The 12,591-nt window shown below is 43.3% G+C and overlaps 1 protein-coding gene across 3 annotated transcripts in view; it reads left to right on the forward strand.

The window, feature by feature from the left end:
• HERC3 (HECT and RLD domain containing E3 ubiquitin protein ligase 3) overlaps positions 1 to 12,513 on the forward strand; it is a 36,891-nt gene extending 24,378 nt beyond the window's left edge. For 2 of the 3 annotated variants that reach the window (XM_015861210.2, XM_015861209.2), the window contains exons 15-25: positions 113 to 226; positions 733 to 756; positions 847 to 936; positions 2,157 to 2,327; positions 2,932 to 3,075; positions 4,452 to 4,618; positions 5,627 to 5,693; positions 6,997 to 7,079; positions 9,431 to 9,614; positions 10,149 to 10,251; positions 10,894 to 12,513. In XM_015861210.2, the coding sequence (XP_015716696.1) occupies positions 113 to 226; positions 733 to 756; positions 847 to 936; positions 2,157 to 2,327; positions 2,932 to 3,075; positions 4,452 to 4,618; positions 5,627 to 5,693; positions 6,997 to 7,079; positions 9,431 to 9,614; positions 10,149 to 10,251; positions 10,894 to 11,102 (1,356 nt within the window). In that variant the 3' untranslated portion in view covers positions 11,103 to 12,513. Of the gene's footprint in view, positions 1 to 112; positions 227 to 732; positions 757 to 846; positions 937 to 2,156; positions 2,328 to 2,931; positions 3,076 to 4,451; positions 4,619 to 5,626; positions 5,694 to 6,034; positions 6,122 to 6,996; positions 7,080 to 9,430; positions 9,615 to 10,148; positions 10,252 to 10,893 lie in introns of all 3 variants that reach the window. The other variant, XR_001554861.2, reaches the window with a different exon arrangement.
• Positions 12,514 to 12,591: the final 78 nt, after the last annotated feature.

The following is a 12,591-nucleotide window of genomic DNA, read 5'->3' on the forward strand; positions in this document are numbered from 1 at the left end:
CTAGAGCCTTTTTGTTGCAACCTGCTGTATTTGATTTTATAAAAGCAAACCTGCCTGTTCTAAGAATGCTGAATGCATCCAGATTTTAAAAACTGTCTGTTTTCTTCCCTAGGTAAATCAGAAAGTTAAACATATAGAATACGATAAGTTTTATATCCCTGAGATTTCAAGCTTGGTGGACATTCAGGAGGACTACCTCATGTGGTTCTTACATCAGGCTGGCATGGTAAGAGCTTTCACATGTACGCTGTCCACATCTGTGTCTCTGATGAAAGAGGTCTATGTTTTTAACATCCTCTTATTAGAGAGCATACGTGAAGGAGCATCTCTGCATTAAGTCTCAGATTTGGACAGTTGGTGACTTGATGAAGAGCAAACGCTGACAATACTTAACTAATTTTTGCAACAGTTTCTGTGATTATCATTTCAGTTCCTTCACAAACGGGTTGATTCAGTCACTGAATCCTTTTAGTGTAATCTATACCTTGTGAGTGAAATAAAGTGTTTCTAAAGTTACAATTTTTACCCTTTGCTTCTGTTGTTTAGGCAATATTGTGCATAAATGCAGATGATGATCTCAAAATATTGCTTTGTTAGAGTGGGCAGTGTAACATGTAACTGGATAAGGGACTGAACCAAGACTCGAACCAAGACCATCCTAAGAAATGCACAACACATTCTATAGAGAAAAAGATTTTCATTGATCTCTCCTTTTTTTTTTCTCCTTCACAGAAAGTAAGACCATCTATCATGCAGGTAAGAAAACTGCTTTTATGACTCTTATTTGAAAAAGTGTTTATAGAAGCTGTAAGTGGGCACAAATCTGTCTGTCTGTCTGTCTTGCAGGATGCTGTGACTCTCTGTTCTTATCCTTTCATCTTTGATGCTCAGGCTAAGACCAAGATGTTACAGACAGATGCAGAACTACAGATGCAGGTAATCATTCTCTCTTCCAGTTTTCCTGCCCTATTACTTTTTTTCTTGTCTTTTGCATTGGTGCCTGCAAGGAAAGGAGTTTACAGGAGTTACTTTGTACCTCGTTTTATTGTTTCTGTGTTACAAGAAAGCAGATTAGTTGGAGAAGCTGTTTGCCCATGGCAGACACATTGCTTAGTTTTTTTGAACTTCAAGAAGTTTGGTAACATCAGAATTGCAGATGGTGGGAGTCTAAACTGTGTAGAGAAGGAAGTCTTGTGTATTATGAGAGTCCAAGCATATGAATTAATCTGAGGTCTCTGTTAGAGGAGCTGGTGGGCACCTTTTTGCAGCTTCTGCCTGGCAGAGGAGTGGTGGTTGTCAGAACTTGAGAGTTAAAGTCTGACTTCTGGTTCTACCTGCAAGCTTGGCCTGCAATCACTTAGCAGCAGGAGTCAGCTTCTGATGCTCTTATTTTGCCACTTTCTTCTGTGTATTTCCAACTCCCCAAAGTGCCATTTGCACACTGCTGTTAGGAGTGTGTCTGCTGCGTCTTGGCAGAATGGCAGGCTTGCAGCAGTTGTGTTGTCCTGTGAGACAGAATCTTTATGAATACAATCACTTAGAGGTCAAAAACAGTACTTCTGTTAGTGCTGGAATGGAAGTTTGGTTTCCAGTGGATTTCTGTCTCGAGGTCGTTTGAGTTTTTAACTGAATTTACTGTATGAATTTGTTGCTTATAACAGCAACAAACTCTAGAATGAATGCTCTATGGGTGGTCAAAACCTTTGACTGGACTTTGTATCTTAACTGACACCTGAAAATCTACATAAATGAGGGCTTTCGATTGCCTGCAGTGAATTCCTTGGTGTATTTTCACCCGGTGAGTTAGTAACACAATTTTCCTTTGTGGACTGTATGATACCATTTCAAGGCCATGTTCACGCTATTTTAGAAGCTTGAGGAAAGTCCTTTTCTTCCATCTGCCTGTCACTAACATCAAATAGTGTCCAGGAATTTAATATCTCTGCTTAATATCTGTTTCTTAAGTTTGTGAACTGACGATCTCAAAAGGTGTGGGTGTGGAAGATGAGGGTTCAAGCAGGCACGCATACACACAGTCCTGAATAGTGCTCACACAATCCTCATACCCTGAGGAAAACAAACTGAAAGGAAGAAATGAACATCAGGCATATATCTGTTTTCCTTTCAGCTGTTTCTCATGCCTTTCTTGTTTACAGGTGGCAATAAATGGTGCAAATTTGCAAAATGTCTTCATGCTTCTCACCCTGGAGCCTCTGCTGGCCAGAAGCCCTTTCCTGGTCCTTCATGTTCGCAGGAGTAATTTAGTTGGTGATGCTTTAAGAGAGCTGAGTATCCATTCAGACATTGATTTGAAAAAGCCTCTTAAGGTGAGTTTGCCTTAAACCTTCTCATGCAGCTGACGCTTCCATAGCCTCACTGCCCTTTGCATTGCCACTTCAGAACTGTGCTACACCTCTTCAGTGGGGGAGGTGAATCTTTCTCCTCTCTGACTCCAGGAGTCTTTTGGCAGTATTTAGTTCACAGGAACCCATTTAGAGGGTTTGCTCTCTTTTCCTGGTGGCCCTTCTAGGAAAGGGGCAGGAGGGAAGTAATGTCTGTGATAGGATGTGTTTTCTGTTTTGCCATTCTGTGGGAGCAGGGCACTTGTAATAAAGTTTCTTTTATCTCCGAGCAGTTGCTGTGAGGTTCAGTAGCTGCTGTCATGCTGCTTCTGTTGCTGAGGAGGCAGTTGATCATGACTTGATTGCTATCCAACAGGAGAAACATAAGAAGTTAGTTTATCTAAATATCATATTTGCCACTCTGTGATCCCTGTCCTTCCCTGCAAGCAGAGTGCTTGAAATTGGCTCAAGAACTGTAGCAGGTTGGGGCGTGTCAGGCAAGTTGCTTTGCGTGGTTTTCAGTCAGAAAAGTGTGTGATTCGTTCTGTCTCAGCTCTGCATCCTTGTTACTGACCTTCTGTTTCTGCAGGTCATCTTTGATGGTGAGGAAGCTGTTGATGCTGGAGGGGTGACAAAGGAATTTTTCCTCCTGTTGCTAAAAGAGCTCCTCAACCCCATCTATGGCATGTTCACTTACTACCCAGAGTCAAACCTGCTGTGGTTTTCAGACACGGTGAGCCCTTGCCCCCTGTGCACACAGGTTGAAATAATGTACTGCTTTAAATGATTATGAAGCTAGTGGCAAATGATGGGAAAGAAATGATTTTCCTCCTATTTTCCACCCACGGCATAACGTGAGCTTTATTTTCAGTCCATGTAAATTAGTATAGGTCCATTAACTCTAATTATGCCTGTTAAGAAACTGGCTCTTTATTCATACCCCACAATAAAGCTTGAATTAAGTATCAGATGACAGTTAATAGAATGCTCAAATAGCATGAATGTGATGATCATGTGCTGTTTTACACAACCAGATGTTTAGGTCATACTGGCATTAAAATTCAGTACTTCCGTTGCTGTTCACGTAATTGCAATCAATCTACTTATTCATGCATCACTATCACCTTCAGGTTCAGAACTTGTTAATGATCTATGTGTGGAAGCTCTTAAAAAGCAAGAATGGTGTTGTGAACACTGGTTGGTTTGGGAAAGATAGGAAGTTCTCAGTCTCTCAGATAGCTGGAGGTGATTGTTTTATCCTTTTTCTTCCTAGTTAGGAAATGTCCTAAGATGGAAAATGATGTTATCAATGTTACCCTGAGGTACAGTTGCCCTGGTGGGGGGTCCTTTTAGTTGATTAATTACGTTGTTGAAGGAAGGAAATTACATGGTGCCTTTTGTAATTTGTAACAGTATTACAGAGCAATTACTCTTTGTGTTAAAGCTGTAAAAATATCAAATCTTTTGACACTTAAGAATAATGACAACACGATCACTGAAAATATCTGAGTCATGTATTCATTTATTTACAACATTTAGCAAATCCAGGTAACGAGTCTATGACTGACCTGGCAACGTGAGAGTAAATACGTGAAGGAATGAAGCCCTGGGTACCAACAGCTGCTTGTGTTTGCCTGGGTGGCACTGTGCTTATGCATAAGCTTTTTAATAGACGATAGAGTGGGTGACAGGGAGAGAAGTGCTAACAAATTTGCTTGCAGTACATAGGTGGCAAACGCTGAAGCTTTGATAATGTCTGGATGTGGCTCTGAGCAGCCTGGTCTAGTGGCTGGCAGCCCTGCACATAGCAAGGGAGTTGAAATTAGATGATCTTTGTGGTCCTTGTCAACCCAGGCCATTCTATGACTGTAACGTCTAAACGCAGAGGTTTACAGAAGTAATAGGACTCTTTTTCTGAAGCTTCATTTCTGTGCCACACTCCAGCGAGGTTAGGATCAAGGAATTCACCACCAGACTGGGACCTGAGGCACTGTGTTTTTGTCGCAGTTGAGATAGCAGGGGCTGGCTTCTTCATGCATGGGATAAGAGTGCAATGCATCGTGCCAGAAATGCTGCATCTCATCAGGCTTTCTCTGTGTGGTCTTAAAGTGTTTTGTAGAACACAACTGGTTTCATTTGATTGGCATCATATGCGGTCTTGCAATATACAACTTCACGGTGGTAGACCTTCACTTTCCCTTGGCTCTGTACAAAAAGCTCTTGAATGTGAAGCCATGCCTAGAGGATTTGAAGGAGCTGTCCCCTACAGAAGGAAGGTAGGAAAAACAAAATTTGCAGCCTGTCTGGGAAGGGAAACCATCCATCTGAGACTGAGAAATGCCAAGTGGTGAAAAGCGCTCAGCACATCACCCACCTCCTGGTCCTTCTGAGTGACACATTATTTTTGGGGCACCATGTGAATAGCAGACTGCTATGGTGGATGTCACATAAGCCTTCTCTTCCCTGGGCTGTCAGGTCTGTCTGACCTCTGTACCCACCTTGCTGACCCCCAAAAGCTCGACATCAACACAGCCAAACACTGCTGCTCCACAGCCCAGTTGTGTGTATGATCTCAGATCCTAGCCTCAGCTTTTTTCCTCAGGCTAGGCTTGGGCTTGGCCCTGAACCAACGTAACTCTGACCTGCTCCCATTTTCCCAGAAGAAAGGGAGCTTGACTGGGTGAAGGAATGGCTTTTTCTAAAATATGTTTTATCTTTTCTACCTAATTGCATGGGGATGTTTGTTTTCTTTGACAGTGAGAGGTTAATATCCCTCTGGGTGACTGCTGTCTTCTGTCTCTTTTGAGTTACTGTCTTGTTTACCAGCACAAAGCTGCAGTTGTATTTCACTAGAATTAAGTAAAATGCTGTGAAGACAGCAAAAGGACTTTGAGGGATAGGAGAAGAATATCTACTGTATAATGGAGATAAAGACACAGTTTCCCTGTTTTCTTTCTATCCCTCAGACCTTTATGTCTAAATATCTAGCAGCCCTTGAAAATTAGCCACGTAACTCTGTTCTGAGGCCAGGATAATTACAGGGTATCCATGTACTGGGTATGCATGGACTGCATGGATACTTTGTGTGGACTAGCTTGCTTCTAGCAAAGCATCTACTCCCTTGAAGCACATTTCTTACCTTTTCAAGTGACTCAGAGGGCCTCTTTTCTTGCTATCCTCTATACCCAGATATATGATGCTTTTTCCTTTTGCCAGCTTTCTTTTTCTTTTTAAATGTATGGCTTTTTGAATATGTTTTTCTTTCTTTCCTGACTCAAATACAGGAGTCTTCAGCAGCTTTTAGATTATCCTGGGGAAGATATAGAGGAGACATTCTGCTTGAATTTTACAGTAAGATGTATTTAACATACAAGTGCTGTGTGTGTATGGCTGAAGCCCATTTGTGTGCATTATGTGTTTGTTCTAAAATATGCCTATAGTGAATACCCTGTGTTAATGTTAAGATGTTAAAATGCTTTGTTGTCAACTCTTGTTCTCTTATATATGGCAATGAAAACTAAGCTAGTAAGCAGGTTAAATAGAGTGGTTTTCATAGCAGCTGTGTTGTCACCGTGGTGTGTGCCATAATGCCAGTGACTGACTTCTTATAGAAGAGAGTAATAACTAGATTCCTTGCTTGTGAGCAGCTTTCCTGTGCTTTTAGAGTAATATGTATTTTTTTTCTTTTCTAGCTAGTAACCTAGAGACAATAATTTCTATTACACAGTGGAGGTTCCCTAGAATTAAGAGTTAGATCTTCATGTACATTAAGATATCAGGTAGGACTTTCCTCATATGCAAACAGATCAATACTCATGAAGAAATGCAGCATCATTGTTCTCCAGTGGTGTTTTCCTCTGCTACCCTCAGGCAGGTTAAGGGTTTCCATGTTTCAGTGCCTTTGCTTTGAAGTCCTGTCACTTTAATGGACTGTGAGTGGTAGATTGATCTTGAGTGTGATTTAGATTCTCGGCTTTCTGTTCAGGTCCAGCCTGGGGCAACAGCAAGGTAGCAGGAAGCTCTGCTACTCACTGTCAAGCTGGGAAAGTGTTGTTTATTTCTTGTTTCATAAATGAGAACACAAAGCTTCTTAAGTCCCACTTGTCTCTTGCCTAAGTCAGACCTGAGTTTGCCTTTATGTCAAGCAGATAAGAGCTGCAATTTGGGATGAAGTAATACACCCATAATTATGATCAGTTTGTATTGGCGCCATCATAGGCCAAGCAAGAGCTGCAGTTTGTTTGTGGTCATGCTGTCTTGCAGTGAGAGCAAATGAATTAATCTACTGCTCTTCCATTATTACAATATTGATAATAATAATAGTAACAAAAAGTAGTCCTGTTCATTGCCAAAGCATGTGGGCTTAATTAAATATCCTTCTTACAGTTCGCAGTCTTGTTTTTTAAGTTGACCTAAGAGGAGAACTTTTTCCCATTCTGAACTTGCTTTTAGGCTTAATGTCAGTTCTGCAGCAAATGTAAATGATAGAAAGCGGTGACATTTATGGGATGGAGAAAGTGTTCTGCATATACGCTCTTCTCTGTCCCGCCATTCAAATGCCACTCATCAGCTGTGAAAGAGAGCCCTGTATCTTTCTGCAGGTGCATGGTCTGAGAAGTACTTCTAGTGAAACTAATTTTGTTACTTTACATAGATCTGCAGGGAGAGCTACGGTGTGACAGAGCACAAGAACCTGATTGAAGACGGAGACAAAATTCAGGTGCAGAAGGACAATAGGTAAGCAGGGTAATATGGGGGGATGGGCTCACACTTGTGCTGAAGCCAGATGCACTGCCACAGAGAATTTGGCTGAGATGAAATGTGCGGGACAATTAGAAGTCACTGAGAAGTCATTTGTGAAGAGATTCTAACACCAGTTGTTCAGGAAATTATTGCATGCTGTGCCATTCAAATACAGAACGAGGTTTGCATCCACCAGCGTTTGAGAAATGTCCCACAGCTTTTTGAGTGGGTATCTTCTCTACGAAAGGCATTAATGTAGTCCTCTGTCACAGCTTTCTCATGGTAAATAGGGATCACAACATGATTTTGGCCCTTGGAGGTTAATCTCCATGGATGGTATAGACAGGAGCTATACCCGAAAAAAGTAAGAGACTGGCAGACTTGTTTCTGCTGTTAATTCTGGAGCAGGAAACATTCCCTTAATATGCCTGGCAGAGGACCACCATCCCTGATCAGAGCCATAAGGCCCAGCTGTATATAAACAAATAGCTTTGCATTTGTCTGAAACCTTCAGAGTTATTCAAGTACTGCTACTGTTTACCCCCCCTTGATTTTCTTCCAGCTGCTAAAGTATTTTCTTCTCATAATCCTGTAATTGGATTTCTACAGATGCCTTGATTACTTGAAACAGCATTCAGATTCTTTCCCTGCTGGCAAAATGGTGTGATCCAGTGATTAGTCAGCAGGATGGTCAGGGGCTTGTGCTATGACTGCTGAAGACCTTACTGGCAATTCTGGAGATGAAATCATTTCCTATTAATCTGATTATTTAAAATGGTTCTGATTGCGTCTAAAACCAGGGCTGTAACAAAAGCTCTGTCTGTATTAACTTCTTAGCTACTTCACTGCAGTTTTACAGCTAGGTAGCTGTCTCCATATGAAACTCAGGTAGAGGTGGAGCAGTGTAAATCTGTCTGTCTTCCTCCCTGTAAAGAGAAGATGGGCAGCAAGATGAGCGTGGGTGAGTTTGAGACAGTGAAGATGAAAATGCCAGTGCTGGTCTTCAGTTTGCGTAGGCATGTACATTCAAAAGTAAAATAGCCTTTTTACTGCTGTGTGCTGCATTGGCTTAGGGGAAGGATCTGCTGTTTTAGCTCAGAGCAAATGCTTGGGAAGAACATCCAGGTTAAATCCTGTTTGTTTAGTGAGGAAAGGCAACAGGAGGAGTAGATCCTTAAAGAGAAAGGCACGTCTGTGACTGCACCACCTGAATGCAATCCACAATGCAGTTGCTTTGTCATGGCCAGAGTTTTGAACTCAAGCTAACCTCTAAATCCAAGTCTAGACATGGCTGTCAATTCATCCACCTTACTGCTTAATGACTTCCTCTGTTGCTATGTTTAGAGGGACCAAATTGCTGCCCTGCTGGCCTCAGAAGTGTGTTGTGTTTATGTCTTTGGACGTTGCCCTTCTCTTTGAGCAATGTTCACTGGCAACTGGAGGGTTCTCAGGATTGCTTTGACTGAACAATGCCGAGTAGGAAATGTTTGCTTTTTCCCCTTCTCTTTTGAAGTTCATATCGGATATCACGGCATAAAATGTTTTTGGTAAATGCTTTGTGACTGTAACTGCCAGGGTGGTATTAAGCAACAGTTAAGTGCTTAATCAGCTTGGGTTTCCCTAATGCTCAGGTGACCGTCAGCAAAATGATGGTAAAACAAATGCACGGGAAAATAACCCCCCCTTTGCAGCATGATGTATTTTTCCATGTTGTCATTTTTGACAATCTATTTCCTTGTTTTCTTTTTTGAATTTCTTACCCACATTTTGCTGCCTTTACGTGGCACATGCACTGAGAATGCCTCTGCCAGAAGGTCACAATGCTTCTTCCAAGTGTGGCCTTCTCTGCTAATGGTTGATATACCAGACTCTGCTTGGTTGCTCCATCTGCTTCTGAGTTGAATTCTATTTTTATGTAACCGGAGTGTGAAGGCTGAATAAGAGATTCCTAGGTTTATTTTCTTGTTCTGTAGTAAGAGAATTAATTTGAGGAGGAAGTTAATGGGCCACGTAGTTTCAGATCAAGGCTTTTCAGCACAGGATTTCCTCAGTCTGGACTCAGCGGGGACTGAGTTTGGAGCAGCTGCCTCTGCAGAATCCCATTGTGCCTGGCCAGACTCCCAGTTGTGGAAGTGGTAGCGTCTCAGAGGTGAAGCAGACACTCGGTGCTACCTGCTGCTTTGGTTCTTTGTTTGCGTTGTAGTGATTGAGCTCGGTGGTGGTGGGACAAAGTTGCTGAACGCTGATTTTAGTCAGATGCACGACAGGCAAAACCAGGTAGACACACAGGGCTGCTGCTCTGGCGTTTCTGTAAAAGTGCCTTTCTCTGTCTCTCAATGTCTTAGGGAAAAATTTGTTGAAGCCTATGTGAATTACATCTTCAACTGCTCCGTCCACGAGTGGTACACAGCTTTCTCCACTGGCTTCTTGAAGGTGTGTGGTGGGAAGGTCCTGGAGCTGTTCCAACCCACGGAGCTCAGGGCCATGATAGTTGGAAACAGCAACTACAACTGGGAGGAACTGGAGGAGGTAAAGCTTCCCTTGTCTCTTTTTTTGTCTTTTCAATGAGCACCAGGAGGGTGAGCACAGTGGGACATGAGGTGTGGTGAGCCACACTGTCCTTTTGTATGTCTCTTGTTCATCTTGTTGCCATTCACACAAAATGTCTCATTGTCCTGTTACTAAATACAGCTCAGGGAGGAAATCAGGGATGAGAAAGAACAGAGGAGAAGGACTTCAGTCTGGTTTTTATCAGTGTGAAGGCTAAGACTGTAGGAAAGAGACAAAACCTAGAGAAAAACTCACTCCAGTTTACAAGGGCAAAAAGCCCTACTGAAAACACTGACAGAGTGTTCAGAAATGGTTGGGAAAACGCTTTGCTGCATCTTTGAGCCGTGCTGTTGCTCACGGTGCTTCCCATGTTCCTGGCACTCTGATGCTCCGTTTCTTAACTGCCAGATAGCAATGTGATGTCAGACAACAGGAGAGATCAGGGCTGGTTTCTGCTTGGTTTTTGATTTCTGTTGCTAGATGCAGTGATGTGACCTTTTGCTTTCCTAATAGAGCGCTGTTTATAAGGGAGACTACACTGCGACGCATCCAACTGTGAGAATGTTTTGGGAAACCTTTCATGCATTTCCCTTGGAGAAGAAGAAGAAATTTCTCTGTAAGTACTTTGCAGTGGTGCAGGCTGTCTGCTGAAAGAAAATAATTGGGTGAGGAGTGTCTAGAGCTCCAAGGTTGTGGCACACTGCAGTAGCAGTTAGTGACCAATGTGCTGGGCTGGCTCCTCAGTTACCTGTTCATCAGATAATCATCTGCTTTCTCCCTGTTAACCCCCCCAGCCTCAAAACCACTGTGTGATTGAAGTGGGTGGTTATCCCAGGGCAATGTCTGCAGTGGGAGTACAGTATCCATCTGTTTTATTGCTAGGTGGTGGGTTGTGGCAGCCCCCAGTACCAGTTCTAATCTGGTTGCTTCTTCTGCAGGCATTATAACACTCTTATGAGGGGCACTGGGGCAATTTGGGGGTGACAACCAAGTAGAGAAGCTGACATATATTATGTGGGAAAATGAGGCCACACTGGTGTGAGAAGGTGTTGTTTATCACATCTCCTGATGGCTTTCTCCATGTGGGAGGGGAGTGGTGTACTGAGAGGAAATGCCATTGAGAAACAGCCTTGAGAAATGCATCTGTGTGTGTTGCTTCAAGCAATAGATGGCGTTGGACTAAATGACCTCCAGAGGTCTTCTCCAGCCTCAAAGGGAGGTGCTTGCCCTGACCAGCCTCCCTTCTCTCTGCTTCCAGTGTTCCTGACGGGCAGTGACCGCATCCCCATCTATGGAATGTCGAGCCTCCGCATCGTCATCCAGTCCACCACCAACGGGGAGCAGTACCTGCCTGTGGCTCACACCTGCTACAACCTCCTGGACCTGCCCAAGTACAGCAGCAAGGAGATCCTCAGCGCCCGGCTGGTGCAAGCCATTGATCACTATGAGGGCTTCAGCTTAGCTTGACTGGTGTGGGGGAGGCACAGACACTTGGGTACGCAGTGGGCTTGGGTTTATTTTTGTATGGGAAGGGATTGGAGCATTTTCTGGGGAAAATTAATAAGAACAGATTTGGACAATGCAGTCTCAACCTGACGCTGCCAGTATTTTGTGAGGCTTTAGCAGGTGGGAACTGTTGCTTTGGATTTTCTGATCTGCTGAACACAGTTCAGTGAGCTTTTCTGTTGTTTCCCCTCCAGATTCACAGCAGTGCCCTACCAGCAACTCCTTGTAGTTTGCTCTTATTGCCCCTACACGCACTGACTTCTCGTTTTAGATCAGTTTCTGTATTTGGTGTTCCTTGCACTTAGGCTATGGTGGTAATTCAGGATGAAATAGCCATCACCTTTTAAAAAAGCTGTGATTCCCCCCCACCCTTTGTTATTTTTTCTTCCTTCTTTAAATGCAAGCTGGTTCTTGCTTACTTGGAGTGAAAGTATCCCCTCTACCCTTTGGTCCTTGGCATATGGTACGGGGTTGAGGTGTCACTTGTTATCCCCAGGTCACTTATGGTACGTGCTTTGTCTTTTTGCACCAGTGTATCTCATGGAGGATCTCCTGCTGGTTGCAGGGTTGGTTTGTTCTTCCTCTGTTGCGTCAAACTTTGTTCCCAAGCAACGTCTTCTTAAAGGATCATCGGATTCCTCTGTGTTAAGGCTGGTGGATGGACAAACCGTGCCGTTAACAACAGGTTTCTTGGTCTGTGTGTCTCTGGTGTTGCTTTTCTGTCCCCATGTTAGGCAGGGGGGCAGAGCCAAGTCCAGTGTTTCTGTTCTATCAGATGTGTTCTTCATTACAAGGAGACTTGGCAGCAATTACCACTGCTGCCTTTCTCCAGAGGAGTCCTGCGTGTGTGAGGGTGTGTGTGAGCTCTCCAGCCTCATCAGCTCAGAGGAAAAGAAAGCAGCATTAAATCCCTGTTGGTGCAGCGTCTCTCTGCTTGGAGGCTGGTGTTATTACTGCAGCTCACGGTTGGAGTGGAGCCTGTGGCATCTGTTGTGTTCAGCGTGTGCTGGGGGGAAGGCTGAAGGACAATCTGTTATGAACTGCAGTGATAATGTAAAGTAACTGTACAGTAAGAGTTGAGCAGGCAAAAGTGTGAGCTGTATCCTGTAAGGTTGGAGAGCCCCCATCCCATTAATGATAAGTAAGTAAACGACTACCCCATTTTTAAGGTGTAAATCTCATTTGAAGCCTAAGGTTGTTTTGCAATTGAATTGTTCTTAGGACGTACCCTTTATGCACCACGTTCGATATATAGTATTGAACTTTGCACCTTGTAACAAAAGGTTATAGGTTTTGTCTTGGCAAATGGAGGAGTGGAGCGCTGGTAATGGAATGCAGCATTGAAGAAAAATAAAGAAGCATATGAAATGTTGATAATGGCTGTTTCTATCAGAGGGAGGGAAGGAGGAAGGAAGGAACTCCATGTCTGGAAGTCCAAAGCTAATGTGGA

This window comes from Coturnix japonica, chromosome 4 (assembly GCF_001577835.2).
Source record: "Coturnix japonica isolate 7356 chromosome 4, Coturnix japonica 2.1, whole genome shotgun sequence".
NCBI classification, from domain to species: domain Eukaryota; kingdom Metazoa; phylum Chordata; class Aves; order Galliformes; family Phasianidae; genus Coturnix; species Coturnix japonica.